Genomic DNA, 17871 nt, shown 5'->3' on the forward strand with positions numbered 1-17871 from the left:
ATTAAACTTGAGTATATTAACTCTGCCTTAGGGCGGATTTTAACTTAAATCAGCTTTACATATGAGCTGTCATGCAATGCAAGGAAGAAAATCTGCCATAGGTGACAACTGCATCAATGTTATGAGCCATCAGCTTAAATTATCAGTATCTTCCTTTGAGATACTCGGTTCAGCCCCAAATGCAAGTTCTTACATTATGATGCATCTCAATGGGACTCCATCTAAGGGAGGATTCTGCCGGAGCAGGACTTTGATACAGTTTGTAAGAAATTCCTGACTGTGTGCGTTGACACAATGTCCAGTCCTCGAGGTAATTTACTTGCTCCAAACCCTCACCGTCTAATGGCCGTGACTCAAGTTTTGCAGGTCACCTCAGCATTGGTAAGGCTAAAAGAAAATTTCCTCTGGCATTTGATGGAAAAAAATTAACTTGAAGGAAACCCTACTGCAATAGTTTTCAGGCTGGATACTCAAAGGTTTGAACACGGTATCAGTCAATACCATCCGTGTACTTCATAAAGTACTTAAAAGCATAAAGCAGAGAGTCGATCAACAGAAACGCTGGTGAGAGGTGCAGACATGTACAGAGCTGCAGCAGGGATTAGCTGAATATTTTAAAAGAAGAGAAAGTCTTGCAGTGGATACAGGAGACAAAACTCTCAACAGTTGTCGCAATGGAATCAGGCATTTTAAGAATCTACCAATAATAAAACTCAAAGAGAAACAACGAGGTGAATAAGTGCATCACATCGCATTTCTATTTTGCTTAGAAATGTGCATTTCTGAGTTTAAAACAAAGAGCTGATCAAAGAATCAACTCATAACAATCACGTTCAATGAAAGTGCTCATCTATTCTTCTACATACTTTAAGGTTTTGCATAAAATATGAAAAAGACAATTAATTACAAGGAAGATAGTCAAAGTCAATGGTTTAAATACATTTATTTGACTCATATAAAACAGAAATTTTCTATAAATAAATAAAAATATACAATAAATGAAAAGTGTATTGTTGAGATGCATTTTGTTTTGGTCCAGTTTGGTGATGAAGCCGTCAATCTGCAGAGGAGACAGAAAAACACATTTATATACAAATTATGCAGCACGACCGGAACATCATTCACTATCATTCTGTATTTTCAGGTTAAATCATTTCATTTGCAACTTATTGAATTGACCACAGATCGATGTTCTAGAAGGGAGCTGTGTGTGATTCTGACATCCTGAGTGAACTGACAGTTCAGCTCCGTGGATTTGACAGAGACGAGGGGCAACGCCACAACATGAACCCCTTTTTAACTTTCCCTATTCTCTGGACAGTTGGAGCGAAAACAGGTTCCACATCTGTCTCATACGAGAGATATCAGAGACTTGGGATGAGGGAGGGTGAGGGAGAGGGTGAGAGTGGGGGGGCGGGCTGCATATGTGAGAAGGAGAGTGAGGGAGAGAGGGAGAGGGGAGAGCGCGAGAGAGACGCTTGGGGCTACTGGGTACTTGAGCCGCTATAATGGTGTCTCGTATGAGAAAACATCTGTGAATTTCCTCAGTGATCTACAACAAAGTATAACTCAGAGCAGTCACTCAGCAGACCTTTGAAGTTGCTGTCTGACAGAGAGCTGCCATTGTTCGCAGCCCCCAACACACAGAAACTCCAACTTTGGTCTCACTAATTTTCCCTGCAACGCGATACAACTCTTTTCTCTCTCTCCTCCGAGCCTATGAGGCAGGGGACCTCTGCATATTCAAGAGCAAAGAGCAAAGCTTTGGCAATGTGCGGGGTGGGCCTGGGGTCATGTAAGGCAGGACAGGTCATTTTACCTTCTCCTGGCCCACCCTGCATGTGTTAATCCAGCCTTAAAGAGGGGATATCCTCCCCCTCTGTGATGATGTACAGCTGGGGTCACAGCCTGCAGCGCTCTCCCAGGAAAAATTTCAATAAAAAGACATCAGTTATTACACTGCCATGCCAGGGACAGGAGGTCCTTAAATAATCAAGTGGTTTAAAGAGAACTGGTTGATGTTATTGAAAAGATATGATAAAATCGTATAACAGTCATTCACTTTGGTGACGACTTTCCAGATGATATTGCCACAGAGCACTTGAGCAAGGCACTAAGAGCCTGATCGTTTCAACATCAATCTGTGCAGGTTAATCTCTGTATTTTAACAGTACGGGAAGATTCCCTGCTGCACAAGGTTTAAATAATCTAAAGCCGTTTTCAGACATGACCTGCGGGGAAGTCCGGAGAATTGGGTCCGGACTTAATCCGCAGTTTGCTTTTCAACGCAGCGGGAGCTTCTCTGCAAAGACGCGCTCACGACTGCGACAAATCCTCCACATTATTCAGGCTAGAGGTGGTGCAGCCGGGAGCAGCTAGAGGCAGGAAGTGACGTGTTAAATCCGCTGCGGAGATCACGTGATATTGTTGACACACAGTCATTGGGGTCGGTCTGCAGACAGAAGGTACGTAGGTGGTTGCTTAGTGGTCTGACTCTACTGCTGATGTACATCTTACCCGAAATGTAAAGAAATCCTGCAGTAACACGGTAAATCAACTACGGGGGTTCTCCATTCACATCTAAGCAAATAAAAGAAATACATGTATAGGAGCCGCTGGACAGGTTTTTAGAGCAGTTTCACCATACACCAGTTTATTCTGACCTTAATAAAAAAGATTGTTCGGTTGAACACCAGGTGATACGTCCCTGCACCTCCTGGCAGTGGCAAAAAAGACAAGCTTCTCCGTTATGCATTCCAAACTGAAACAAGGCCGCGGTAATTCTCACACTGTTAACCGTCCAGCATTTATTCAGTGGCAGCTGGTCCCACCATCTGGGAAAGCAGTGCTGGGGCAAAACAAAACAGGTTACACCTTTGGCCATGCCAAGTCTGCTGGTGCCCCAGTCCGTCTACAAACTGAGAGAGGCTAATCACAATTTCACGCTCTGATTTGTCAAATCCCGCTCCAGCACCGGAGGCACTGAGAAAACTTTTAAGTCAATAAATTTCATGGTGTACAGGATAACAGCTTTTCCATACGGCTCCCCTTGTTCTATGTGAGCCTCCTCTTTATCCCTCTTTACAGGGGCAGCCTGTTCTGCAAATGAAAAGGGAAGCTGTCGTTTTGACCAAAACATCTGGTCAACTCCAAGAGTAGCAGCCCTCATGCATGCATTTAACATTCATGCAAATGTTGGACAACAAAACAGTGCATAGAGAGCCCTCGACAAACTGCAGGTGTGAGGAAGCTGAAACAAAAGCCACTGTAACCCTAATGGCATCCCCTTGTCATTAACAGACCTTTGATGTATCTACTCAGCAGACTCTTTTATCTCCTCCTTCCTCTTTGCCTCTCACTCTCTCCTTCTCCACAGGCTGGACCAGTTTCTTTATTAATGCCGTCTTTAGGGAATGTTCTTTTTCTCAGAGCCCTCGACGCACTTCTGACATCTGGTCGCCGCTCACGTTATGCCACTTTCTTTGGTGCCAATCATTAGCCGGCAAAGAGCGTCACAATGCTGAGTATGTAGCTACTTAAGGCGTTTGTTCATCCTCTGTCCTTGAAGTTCAGAGGAACAAAAACTATTAAGGAAGAAGACGCGACATTAATTCTTTAGTTATGCAAAATGCTGTTGTATGCAACCGTAATGTAGTGTGCTATATTCCACTGTGGGGAAAAATCTGACACATCTGGATATCAAGAGCACATAAACTGCATTAAAACCGTATTTGAAAAGGCTGCACATGAAATACAGGTATTCAAACTCTCCCTTTGAACTCAAAGGATACAGAAGCAGGACAATGTTGGCCTAATCGTGCGCTCCCTTTGAAGTGAGACAACACTATTAGGTGAAAAGGTAAGTATACTTCTTTAGAAAATAAAAGCTTTTCATCATTTGTGAAGGCTGCAGCTTGAGCGATTTTCATAAAGGTGATTTAAAACTTTTTGGAACACAGTGTTTGCGGCTGCGGCTTGGATGGAGCTCTAATGAAAGTTCAGCACATGCAAGAAAAAAAAGCCCAAATGGCAAAAATAACACCAGCAGCAACGGCAGCCACATTAAAGGAGCCCCTCTCTAGCACGCCAGATGTTGTCAGATTTAATGAGGAAAAACAAGAGGGAGTTGGATTTACGAAGTCGCATTAAAGAAAACACAGGTGTCGGGCCTCGAAGGCGGACTTGACGCTGCGCTGAGGCGACCGGCAGTCCGAGCAGTCGCAGGCGCATCAGTTCATTAGGTCAGAACATGTTTCCCGGGAGTGACAACAGCATTTTTATAACATTTTTTCTTTCTGCAACGCATAATCAGCTAAGCAAGGCAATTACGTACACACCTCCGCTCACCTCCTCTCATATGCTAACGCAGGCAATCAGCCAGGGAGTTAATTTGGCAGTGAAAACCAGGGGAAGAAACTCCCACTCTGGCACCATTTGTCACCACAGTCCAACCTTGTTATTCAAACGAGTGAGCCTGTTTGAAATTCCTCTCTGTGGTAAAACAGGGCCAAAATAATCAGGGGAGCATGATCACACTTAATTGATTCAGTGTACTTTTAAGATGCACTACAGGGTGCTGGGGTGACCTATTTCAGGCTGCTCTTCAGAGGAACCAACTATCCCAGCAAGGGAGTAATGCACAGCGAGGATTTTAATTATTGTAGGATCTGTGGCTACGACCGGAGGTGAAATGCTTATGAACTAACTGTGACACCACATTATAACACCGCCAGTGGTCCAGACTATTACTTCGGAATTTTCAGTCGGGTTGCATATGGCAAATTGAAAAGACTAGTGATATATTATTGATGGGGCTTAATTTGGTGAGCTTTTTTTTTTCAAATCATGGAATGAGCTTTTTGAATAATGATGTGTGTTACATCTTTTCGTCGTCTTATACTGGTCGTGGTGGGATGTAACTAAGTACATTTGCATTGTCCATATGTCCAAATACAGGTCACTTTACTTGTATCTGCATTTTTTGCTACTTAGACTTTTCAGCAGGAAATTTGTTGTTCAATAAATTCATTTAACATGTATAGTCACTTTGTTTCTTTGACAATTAACTTCTAAGTATCAATTTTATATTTTCAGGTTGTATACAACCTAAAAGTATACTATATGAGTTCAAGGTTAATTTATCACTAATAATAACGATAATCTAATGAGATAATAAGTAGATAATCCATTTAACAATGACAAGAGCTGTTTCCACTGCTCATACATGCTTACATACTTTTACTTACATTTTTATGTAGAACTCTAACTTGCACGATAGTATTTTGGTGTATTTCAACTTTTACTTAAGATTAAAAACATAATTCCTCAATGTGGCGAGTTTGTGTAAGCATTCCGCCTATTTGGATCTCGCAGGACAAGCGTTGTGGTCGTTCACTACAACAAACAGCATAGTCATGGTAGGAAGTGTTGTCAGGTGATAAAACTGGTGGTTTTAAACCATCTATCAAGTTAAATTTTGATCATACTGTGTTTTTAATTATGGATGAACGCTGATGTTTCGTTGATGAGTCAGTCGTCAGCTCCTCAAACTGCTCCTGACCTCCGCAGCACCGAGCAGAGGGATATGACGAACACTTTGGGCCTCTTTCAACCCACCAGGATTCTCCTGAACCTGAACCTGAAAGTGAAGCCGGTCTCACTGTCTAGGCAGAGCTCTAATGTTTTCCCTGCTGAGTATAAGGAGGATGAGATCCTCAGTCATACCACCCTACCCTTCCTATTAAGATCAAAATCTCCTCTCAGGCCCTCGGGTGTCAACAAAGGGAGATGCAGTAAATGATATGCAAATTGAAAAGAAAAAAAACCCCTCTACAAATCAACTCGCCAGCCCTGCATTTCCGACACTTCACATCCTTAAAGAAAATTCCTGTATTTAGGGTGAAATTCAAAGTGAGGTCTGGCTCTGCCTCTGTGAGGCTGTGTGGTGATTCCAGCACTCAGACAGCACAAAGCCCCTCCAACTACAGGCAGCTCGCTGTGGGAGCTCTCATCACCAGAGTCTCAGGGTTCAGAAAGGATCTGTCTCCGACAACAAACATAATGCTCGAAAATAGGTAAATGTTTCCATGTCAGGAAAACACCACCGAGTTTAGAAACACACTGCAAGATGAAGGGGGAGGGCTCCTTGGTGTAAATGTAAAGTGGTATTTAAATGATGGGTCATTTTGAAAAATCTTATAAAGGAAATAATAAATTTGAATTCTAATATTAATGTCATGTAAATGTTAGACCCTTACAACATCTACTAGTTAACGCAAAACAAATAAAAGGATTAGCTTTCTTTTCTTGAGTTCACATCAATTTATATTGATTACTATTTTGACCATAGTAAATTAAAGATAAACATTTTGTCTAATTTACTTAATATTTTAAATTTGTCTTAGACTTAAGACCAAGTCGATAAAATAAATAACATACATGATACACTACAAGATATTTTTATGAACAAGTCACCACCCCTCCTCTGCACTACATGATGATGTTACATCTAACGTCATTAATTAATTTATTGATGCAACATCTTTAACATTACACAGCCATTTAAAAGCTAGCTAGTCATTTCTTATTCAGTGAAGGATTCAAGACCCTGGTAAATTATAAAAATCATAATGATATTATGAATTTTTTCACATTGAGACATACGATAGCAGCAAGTCAAGTATACAAGACCACAGAAAGACTAGGAGGATGTCTAGAGCCCCTCTTCTTACAAAATGTAACGTCTCTCACTATAAGAACCTCAGAAACAGAGGAACTGTCAAGTCACTTCAGGGAAAATGGCACAATCCTTATAAAAGTGTTGGTATAAAGTCACTGATGAGTAACGTGTTCCATGTGTACCCTTTCTGACCACTTAAGATTCACAGCTGAGGCTACTGCCTGTGCAGGGCGCTTATTTTGCACGGCTGCCACCGGCTCCACACACCACAGCACTTCCAACACGGAGGATGTTCTTTGGAGTGTCTGTCTACATGTCTGCTGCATCTGTCTTACCGGTTGACATGGTTGTAAGGCTCAGCTCTGACTGACGAGCGGCCCAGTAGAAAGGGCGGGAGAGGGGGCGGGCGCGTAGTCCTCCTCAGGGATCGACTCCACTGTTGACAGTAATTTGTAGTACTCATCTTCTCCATCCAGCACTTTGATTTGACTGTGATGTGGAAAAAGAAAAAGAAAGTGGTCAGAAGTGGCTGCGCTACAAACTGAGTTTGGTGATGGGATAAAAAAGACATGCGGAAATAAAAACAATATTTGCAGATGAGGCGTTCAGGCGTCCTCTTCTCGCTGATCTGAGCCAGGACGTAATTTATAGAACAAATACAAGTCAGACCTTCAGCAACTTAAATAAGCATGCTGACAAAGCCCTAAAATGTAACCCCCTCTCTAATGACGCAGAGCAACTGCTCATAAAAAGCCTGTTATTTTCGGCTCTCCATTTACATTATGAGAAAACAACTCCATTTCTGGATTCTCCTATTCCACAAAGGGCCTGCTCTGTTTAGAGTTGCTGTAAGTAGGAAAGCAGTTATTTACCCAAGTTTTCTCGGCTTCCTCTTGCTCCCCTGGTAATCCAGAGTTCTCTGAGGAAAGGGCCAAGAGCACACAGTCAAAAGATGAGCAGAGAGTCATTAATTTTTAATTCAAAGTGATTTTGTGTTGAATGCGAGCAGATGCTGATAATATCAGAAGTCACAGCATAATTTTTTTCTGATCAAAGGGCTCAAGTGAGTCTGATGAAGCATGCATCTTGCTCAGCTTTGATAAACCACATCAATTATTCACCGTGAAGGCAGACATCCTGACATGAAAGCAACAGATAAAGAGCATAAGCGCATGTTCAAGACAAGAGGCAGAGAAGCGTGGGGGTGGGGCTCCAGGGTCTGGCACAGGTAGGTTTAATTGTATTATCATGTGGAACCAAAGTCAGACAAAGGCCTTTATCGGCACTTTGAACTCACATTTAGCTGGTTGTAGTACAGGCTGTCTTCAGGGCTGTTGAGCAGCTTGGGCTGCTGGCCCCGCCGGCGAGGAGTTCTCTGCTGCAGCTTCATCACTGGACCTGCAACAGAGGAAAAACGAGGGCAGTGATCCAGCTAAGAAAAAACAACAACAACAACAACAAGCACCAAAATGACATCGACGGCAATGACAGCAGCAGTAAACAGATCCTGCCCTCGACTTTTCAAATCTGCACCCTCGTGTGTGACAAAGTGGCAAACATTTGAAATTTACTTTGGTGAGATTATGTAATTTCACTGATGAGCTGACTCAATAACAGCTTAACGTTACACAAATCCACAAATATGAACCAAATCGAATTATATCTCCCCTCACAGGTTCACAGATGACGACAAGTTAGGTTTGCTAAACAGCTCCACTGGAAGAGGCTGAGGTGAGACTGTGGCGTGTGTGGTATATGCTGTGGATAAGACTCACAGAGAAGGTTAGTTTATTTCCTGAATGCTCAGATCAGATCTTACTAAGCCTTGACAGTAGAAATCCCAAAGATTTTTGCAGACGATTGTGGCAAACTAGAAACAGAAGATCGCATACCTACACCAAGGCCCCATGGGTCATAAATTCTGTCAAACATCACCATATTTCCAACACTCATAGAGATCAGTTCCCTAAATGTGCCTCAATGTTTTCATCAGGATCCGTGAATTATTCCCTTGGAAATCAACGAAAACATCCAAAATGTGATAGAGTGTATTTTAGTAAGGTGCCGGTCAAACACTAGTATAATGTAAAATCCTCCAATAGTTCTTGAAATAAAACACTTTTCAGAGTTCAACTGATATCTGACTATATCTGAACAAGCCACAAACAACATGGGTTACCTTAGCTTGAGAAACAACCTTGCTATGTCCAAAAATAAAACCATCAATGTATAGCTACACCTCCCTTTTCCAGTCTCTATCCTAAGATAAGATCATCTGTTGGTTCTAGTTTCATTAGATATTAGCTAATTCCCTCAAACGATCAAAAGTGTATTTAAATGTGTTGGTAGGTTGATGTTGAGACAGGGCTTGGCTAGCGACATTTCTGATCTGTATGAGCCCTGGGCCATTTTTAAATGCTTTTGATTATATCTTTATATAGCACAGTAAAATGTATGGATGGAAAAGCAATATTTCCCTTCGGCATATTGAGCCCATGAAACACAGACACATCCTGAGAGTTGATCTTCACCTTGCTCCCTCCTGAAACGCACACATTCACATTCAGATTCCCAACCATTGAACGAATCCTCTATGGCTGCGTTAATTTGTTTCCCCCCCGATTAAAAAAAACTAAACTTCTGTGAATGAAATCTGAAGAATGAATTAATTATCAAAGCACAGACAGTGAAATGTTATTGATCGCTCACTAAAGATAGAAAAGAATTTTGATTATTCAAACACAAGTAAATTATGAAGCCTTACCACATTCTTGGAATTCGCTTACAAAAGTGCGCTTTAGAGCTGAGCCACCTTTACAAGGAAGCATATATATTTAATGTCAGATAACGTTTCATCTTGTTGAGACAGGACATTTCTTCATCATCTCTCACTACCCCGGCTTCTCTACCTTGACTAAAGCTGCATTTGCTTTTTCCATCTTAACACTACTTTGTACTCACTTTGAACAGACCTCATCACATCTCAATCCTATACATCAAAGAGCAGGCCCCTCTCCTCAGCCCCCCCCATCTTTCCTCGGTTTTCTTGATGTTATTCAAACCAGCGCAGGTTTACTAAAGTCACACTCCTTAAATGCCCAGAAAGTTCCTGTCAGTTCAGAGATATTAGCCAACTTTTACCGTGAATCTTATCTCTCCATGCCTCAGAGGCGCTAACCAGCCACTGTCTGAATCCCTGCTGCCCCTGAGTTTTTGAGGATATTTGGAGTGAGCTCATGTAACTGTAAAAAAATATGGCTCAGTATATTTCCTCTTAACAAGTAGCTCGGTCTGGCTACATCATAATCACTTTTAATATTTAGATGTTACATTGAGATAAACTATACAACATGTTGTGTGAAACCTGAGAGAACCATTGTATCTGCATCACAGGTTGAAAACAGATTAAATAAACCTGCACAAATAAACATTTGTACCTTACTCTTTTAATAAAAACAAAACAGTGTCAGTATGTAGGACAATGTTGGGCTAATCATGCAGAAAATGGGTTTGATAAGCAAATGTTTAATTCCCCTGAAATTGCATCAAAGCACTCAATCACAGATAATGAATTCTGACGGCCTTGGACAAAGTTTCGGGACTGAATCCTTCTTTAAAGCAGTCTGCAAAGAGCCTGTTAGTGTTTTAAACAAGCATATGTTTTATCTTAATAAAATATGAGTTCAACAAATATGAAAAAAAGGGAGGCACTGACCCAAAACTACATTCAGAGCTAACATTAAAAGAATCAGACTTCCTGTTTGTTTAAGACTCTCGATTGGAACTAAAAGAGAGGAACTGCTGATCATTTTAAAGCTTTTATCTCAAAATCTCAATCTGAAAGAATGCAAGAACCACCATCTTAATTTTAAATACTTAAAGTTCAAGTTCCAATGAATTGGGCAAATATCTTATTTCTGTTATTTTAAATCTATTTGTTGTATAAAGGATATACGACATGACAGCTCCTCAAAAGTGAAGCCAGGGTTTTTCGATCGCCCCCCTAGAGGCCTCCTCCATGTTAATGCATGGAACATGGACCACACCACAAAGCCAAAGCCCACGTCAAATACATTTTTTTTTAAATGTTGTTCATGCTGATTTTTGTGCGAGTGCTAATTTAGTAAACTAAGTTTGGGTTTAATTAGTTATGTGATGCTTTATAAACAGGGTGAAAAGTCATTATTGATAGCTGAGAAAGACTCATGATTGGTCTGAATGTAAATTGGAGAGACAGTAAACTTACGGCTCCATCCAGCGATTACTACCGCGTAAGCTATAGGTTCACATGTACACATTTCTGGATAGTGGAAGGAAGTAGAGATCATTATATACAGGCTACCTCAGTAATACTTACATGTGTAGCACAGGAGGATTCCTACCCTGACATTTCAACTACCTCCAACCCGCTTAAAACATTCATGGTTAAATGTCCCCACAATTCTTGGATACGCTGCCTTGAAACTTGGTTCACATATTCATGCTCCCCTCATGATGAACCGTAATATATTTTGGCAGATGCCGTGATTTTTCTAGCACCATCATCCCGTTGAAATGTTACTTGTTGGGTTTCACATTTGATGATCAAAAACCTGCAAAAAATGACAATATTCACATCATAGCGAGTCTTTAGTGCTTATACTAGCATGCTAACTCAAGAGAGCTCAGGGATGGTAAATGTGCTGTACCTGTTAAACCAGTATTGTCACTGTGAGCATGCTGACATAAGAATTCAGATCAAAGCTGCACTGTGTCTAAATATAACCCCATAGAGCTGCTGCCATGGCTGTATAGACTTTGTGTTGTTGAGAATGAACAACAGAGCGGAGTGTCAGGGATTGAGGTTGTCTCACATCGATTTCAGACACATAATGTATGTCACTTCTGTCACTTATGCAACTACAGAGTAGAGATATTAGCATTATTATTTCATCCTATACATTATTCATAATAATAATACATAATTGTATTAATTAATTATCCAGTGTTAAACATAATGACGTGTGCCTTATTTTTATCAGATCTAATCGTATTAGGAAAATGTACAACACAGGCCTGCAGTTCAGTTTATAGAAAATAATTACAATTTAAATCACTGCATTAGTTGAGAAAAACACAATTTGATGTTCTCCTAAAAATCGTTCAGGCCTTAATCTGTTGGCGCCCACATCCTGCTGCTGATCTGGAGCCCAGAACATCACCCATGGGAGTTGAACATCTCCATTTATCCATCCTGACCTGCAGCTATTAGAGCGTGTAGCAGATCAGAGGATGGGTCAAGCCTCCCATCTCTGTGCCTCTGTTTGGGAAATCACTGCCATTTGATCCAGGCCAGCCCCAGAGGAATGCTGCTCCTGCAGATATATTACAGGCAGGGAGGCAGACAAACTGGCTTCTGGCAGGGGAGCACGGCTTGGACATGGAGAGGCAGAGCTGGGAAGGGGTCAGACAGTGGCTCACGCTGGGGGTTCGCTAAATGATCGTGGGGAACGTCTGCTGTTTGGGGTGGGGAGGAATAATGGTCGACTGGGAATACAGAGGCTCTGTGGTTCATGCAATATTGATTCCTCCCTTTTTCAAAAGAAAGCCTAGCACGGTTCGCTCTTCTCGGTGAGAGACTCACATATTGTACAAGTTTGCTTCAAGAGATATAAAAGGGCTGGAATTCTTTTTGAGATAGGTATTTCTTTCATTTTCAAAGAGCGCCAGATGACTCGTGTTACGTCTCTAAATGCCACTTTGAAATCCCTTGAAAAATCTGAATGCTCCTCAAAAACAACATAAAAGAGGGGTTTTTTTTTCTTCTTCTTCAGTCGAATAAATTAGATGTGTATCGATTTACTTCCCGAATCACGTTCCACAATCACCTGACTCTCCCAGACCACAGAGAACCACTTGGGCTTTGTTTATTCAGATGGAGGGAGCAGAGGCACCAAAAGGCATGGATTATAAGGAAAAATCATCATCAGAGCGCTTTGATGTCTAAATGAGGCATGTGCAACCCAGACCCCTCTCTTTTTGCACACGCACACACACACACACACAAACACACACACAGGCACATAAACCCAGACAGACGCATACAAACATGTGCATGAACACACACACAGACATTACTTGTCAGATGCAAACAAAGACCCTAAACAGATAGCTGTAGTCGAGGAGAATTTCCAGAAGTTTCTTCGGGGTTCCAAAGATCCATTACCGCTCTCGTCATTTTGAACATCATACTTATAAAGAAACTCATGTGCTTTGAATTACAGGACACGCTGGTCAGGTCCTGCAGATAATTCAGAAAAAGGAGTCGTTACCGCATCTGTTTTCACTATTGCGGGCGGAGGATGTTGTTAGTTGCAAGTAATTTTTCACACTGAAATCAATCATTTGGCCTGACAGCAGATTCGGAACTTTGACTCCTAAAGAAATGTTTGCGTGGAGAAAAAAAAAAAAAGAGAAATCTCTCAACTTTGTGGAAGTCAATCATTTGTCAGAGGCATAATACATGTAACTGTGACCTCGTGGGATGAGTAAAAAAGTAAGTAGCGAGGAGGGAGACGAGAATGACAAGGAAACCGGAGCAAAAATGGATTAAAATATGCAAACTAACAGCATTAAGCTCCTGAGTTAGATAACATACGTTTTACTCCAATATACAAATTCTGTCAACAAAAATAAAGTAATACGATTTCTGTGTGTTTGGAAAAACTTGTCCAACTACGTCAAGTGACTCAATCCGCATGTGCGAAATAACAGAGAACTTGGAGCATCATCTTCCACCTTGACTTCATGTCTGGGGAGATTATTCTGTTGGAATTGTGATGATGAGTAGTTTGGAAGTACATCCTGTTAACTACTCCCACTGACATTAAGAGGATTACGTAGGTAGCGTCAGACAGAGGCAACTCCTTCCGTTAAGTTGAGTCTTTTCCTATCCCCTCCAAATCTCCTCTGCCGCTTCATGGAGCCTGTAATTTGCCTAAAACTGAAGGCATCCGGTTGAGTCGCGGAGATACGCCGAGACAGACGGATAAATCAGGAGGTTGAGAGACAGCGAGAGGGAGGGAGAGTATTTGTCTAGAGAACATGGAGAGGGTGGATCATTTGTCTGGCAGATGCATGTTGATACAGTGATGCCGCCGCTTTGGTGGTGGTGGTGGTGGTGGTGGTGTGGGGGGGGTGGAGCAGCACCTGGTGGCTGCGGATCTCGCGGAACATGTGGGAAGATGTTTTAAGAGGCGAGGGAGGGAACGGGAGACGAAAGTGAGATGTACTGGTGGGTGTGGGTTTGACCTCAGTGTGGTCCACATTTTCCAATAAGCTCTCCAGCTGTGGCTGTAAAGCACAGGGACAACTCCGGGGCAACAAACAGAATCAATTCTTATTGACTCCACTGGCAGAGCATCACTCTGAACGATAATTCGACGAAAACTTCACCCGTTCTTTTCTTTCCCCCTCCTCGTCTCATCCCTTCGAACAGGTTAACCATTTCCCGGAGTGCAGAGGTAATTGGTCTCCGTGTTGTGGCTCTGTTTTATCACATGTCTCTCTCCTGACATGTATGTTTACCACAACTATAATCTTCAAAAAGCCTGTTAACATAAGTAGCTCAGTTTTCATAAACCATAAAGTCAGCTCTGACTGATCCTCGGCACCATCCTGTTTACCACGCCGAGGAGCATAAGCAGCGCTCTGATCGTATCTGCCGCTCGCTACCAAAAGCTTTCTTTCAGCAAACGCCTCTGTGACTCATTTATAAATATGTTGTATTAATATTCAGGCTTGGGAGACAGGTGACGAGAGGTGACATATTTCATGAACAGGCAGCTTACACGACAACAGAACTTTTTCACTGACAGAACACGGGGAAATCAAAGGTTGGCGCTTCAGACGTCGGAGAATGCCTGGAGTACAAAGTGCTTTAATGCTCTCTTCACGCCATAAAATGCAGCACTGCGGGTATTTGGCTAAAGAGGGAGACTAGTTACCTCGCCTGGTGTCAGGTACACAGTAAAACAGACGTCTCTCCAAGTCATGTGCTCCGCTTTGTTTAATACATTAAAGAAAAATACTGATTATCTTGTCACTTGGAACACCAGGCTTTGGTAAATCACTCAGAAACGACCCAACGTCCGTCAAACACACTCGAACACGCCCCAGTGTTTTGGCATTAATGGGACCAGGGTGTGGGGAGTGTGTGCAACTGATTCCGGAGGGGTGGGGTAATTCAATTTCCATGGCTAATTTTCTGTTTTTCTCCACTGGTGTCCTGAAACACTCCAGGTCGGGCTCCAGCCCCCACGAAAAAAAGAACCCGATGCGATCACCAGAGGCGACAGCAGGATGAGACGCAGGAAGGAGTCTGGTCTCCAAACATCTGGCAGGGCAAGGCGTCCATGACTCGCTCAATCTCGGGATGAAAAAAAAGGGCCCTCAGATCTGCAGGGATCAAAGTGTGCCCTGGGTGCCTGAGCCACCGTGGCCTCCCTCAACGTATTCAAATGGGGCTTCCTGAAAGAAGCCGCAGCCACAAGCAGACCTTAATAATCGCTGCAGGGACGGGGCGCATTGAATACCTGAAAATCTGTGTGCTCTCCACAGAAAGAAAAATCTTAATAGTCAGAGAAGCCCATATCAGAAGAAGAAGAGGATTTTTTTTTTTTTTTGACAGGCCATTTAGAATATAGAATATATATAATAGAATAAACCTGGACTGACAGATGTGATGTTAGGTATGAAAGAACATGCTCGAAGCCACGTGTCTGACTTCTTGCAATAAAAAGGTTTTAGGTTACATTAGGTCGCAACCTCCAAACCTGGGAGTTGGGAGTCCATGTCTAATGTTTGCTTGGAACTTGTGAGGAGTAAACTCTTGAAACAACTTGATTTAATCTGGAAACAATTTGAATTCTATGAATCTAGATTTAAATGACTCTGGCTTGTGTACTTTCACAAGTTAGGATAAAATAAAATAAATAGTTTGTATTCATATTTTTTCCTATCAAACCTGGATACTTTCAGTTTTTGTGACCCATAAAAAATCCTTCAAGTTTAACAACCTGAGAAGTAAAACTGCTCGTAACTCATATCCACACTAAAGGTGCAGCGAGTAAAGAGTCGTGGAGGAAATACCCTATTGTACTTGAGAAAAAGTAAACAAGAACTTGCTTATAAATATACTTTTAGTATTAAAAGTCCGAGTACTTTCTGAGTGTAACCTATTCCCTAATGTGACAATGTAGTGGAGCACAATGTACAAATATTAGATCATGTACGTAGTGGAGTAAACATGAAAAGTACCTGAACATAAATCTAGTTAAGTAAAAAACAGATAGATGTAATGTAAAAAAGGACTTAAGTACAGTAACAATGTAAATGGACTTTGTTACATCCCACCACTAGAAAACAGCAAGGACACATCTCTCTTTAACTGCTGCATTGGATGATGGAGTTGAGTACTATGTCACGGTTCACATGGTAATTTAAATACTGTACATTCAAACAAATTTTGACTAAAACATACGTAAAAAGGTGTATCTCTAGATTTCAAGCAGCAAAAAAAAAACAACAACCAGAAAGTCCAACTGTTATTTCGAAACGCTTTGTGTTTTAAAAGTAATGGAAGCTCCTGTGACCAAGGACAAAACACCCAGTAGAGCAAAGGCCCTTGTAACCAGCATCGACTGCGACTCACATAATCACTCTGACATTGTAAATTCATCAAACACTGCCTCCCGTCAGCTGCAGTGATGTCTGGGAGCGGAGGTCACCTGTATGCAGCATTACCGAATTAGCCGCTATCTAACCCAGACCTGCTGTGGCGTGCTGACACTAATCCCGGGCCTGCTGGAGAGCCCTGTCTGTGTTACATTATCATGTCTAATCCCAGTAATCTCTCAGCCGCGCCGCTAAATGCTATTCCACCTCCGTCTCTTACCTCATACCCCCTCTAATAACATTAATGAAGGGCCGGGCCCCCATTACCCAGGCTACCCTAGTGGTGGGCTGGGTGACGGCCGTAATCGGAGGCCCCCTGCGCAGCCACCCACTCAGCCTTCCAGGCAGGCGGGAATTAATGTAATTCATCGCCTGGGGCAAAAAGCAAACCAAACATATGTTCAACAAATCAGGGTTTGTGTATTTTCTTGTCACCGTTACTGTGCAGGTCCATTAAGAGTCACTGATGAGATCCTTAGTGAAGGACTCACCGTGCAGGAGAGCGAAAGCTTTGAAGTGCTCGTGCCACTTCCAAAGAGCCCCCCCCCCCCCCCACCACCACTTGCCATGAGACGTTTGTGATGAGCTGACCCGGGTTATTAAAATACCGCAGAAATGATCACCCATAATACTCCTCTCCCTGTGCTGTCAACAAAGAATGGCAGCAGGGGATTGGCTGGGATGAAAGGTTGAAAGGGGGGCTGTATTAAAAATGGCACTTTATCCATTAAAGCGGGATTTCTGCTGTCTCTTTGTGTAATTACCTGCACCCGCCAGCTCTGCGCTCGGGCTTACCTTGTTTACACTGCATGTCTCGCAGCCTAGCTGTCTCCCTGCAAGGCTTCGTTACACTGTCTTCCGCTCTGCCTTTGTCTCTCTTGAAGTCTTTCACTTGTCTGTCTCGGCTGTCGGGGCCAACCTTGAAAGAGGAGGCGTAAACACACCCAGAAGAGCAATGTCAATGGAAAGCGCTGGATAAATAGACACAAGCAGAAGCAGGCTCCGTAATTTTTTTCAATTTAGTCATGTAGATGCTGTATTCATTTATTTACAATTTACAATTTGGCACTCACACCCATTAATGTGCTTTGCAATGTTAATCAAATGCTAATGCAATTGCATATCCCCCTTTAGTAGCCCTACCTCCCAGCAAACAGCACCACACTGACTTAATTGTGAGGTTAAAAAACAGCACATACAGCCTTCCTCTCATATTTAATTTTATCTTTGAATAAAAGAGCTATAGGAAAGTATTAATCTGCTTAACATTTCTAAGTACATCCTCCAAAGGATTTTGCTTTTTTAATCTTACATATGCTCAGCAGAGTTACTGGCAAAAACTGTACATTTTCCTCATTTCATCCTTTCAACATCAAATGGTGAGCAGCAAAAATTGGATCAGACTTCAAAGACTGTGATGTGCTCCAAGTCACGGAGTGGCTCTTCTATTTCACATATTGAATCCGAGCAGGATATCA

At 42.1% G+C, this 17871-nt stretch overlaps 1 protein-coding gene across 1 annotated transcript in view; it reads right to left on the minus strand.

The window, feature by feature from the left end:
* Positions 1-956: 956 nt before the first annotated feature.
* myo3b (myosin IIIB) overlaps positions 957-17871 on the minus strand; it is a 58905-nt gene continuing 41990 nt past the window's right edge. The window contains exons 30-34 of the mRNA XM_053440246.1: positions 17189-17312; positions 7977-8077; positions 7552-7598; positions 7015-7168; positions 957-1060 (exon numbers count right to left, since the gene is read on the minus strand). Coding sequence (XP_053296221.1) covers positions 7036-7168; positions 7552-7598; positions 7977-8077; positions 17189-17312 — 405 coding nt within the window. The 3' untranslated portion in view covers positions 957-1060; positions 7015-7035. The remainder of the gene's footprint in view (positions 1061-7014; positions 7169-7551; positions 7599-7976; positions 8078-17188; positions 17313-17871) is intronic.

This window comes from Pleuronectes platessa, chromosome 14, assembly GCF_947347685.1.
Source record: "Pleuronectes platessa chromosome 14, fPlePla1.1, whole genome shotgun sequence".
Classification (NCBI taxonomy): Eukaryota; Metazoa; Chordata; class Actinopteri; order Pleuronectiformes; family Pleuronectidae; genus Pleuronectes; species Pleuronectes platessa.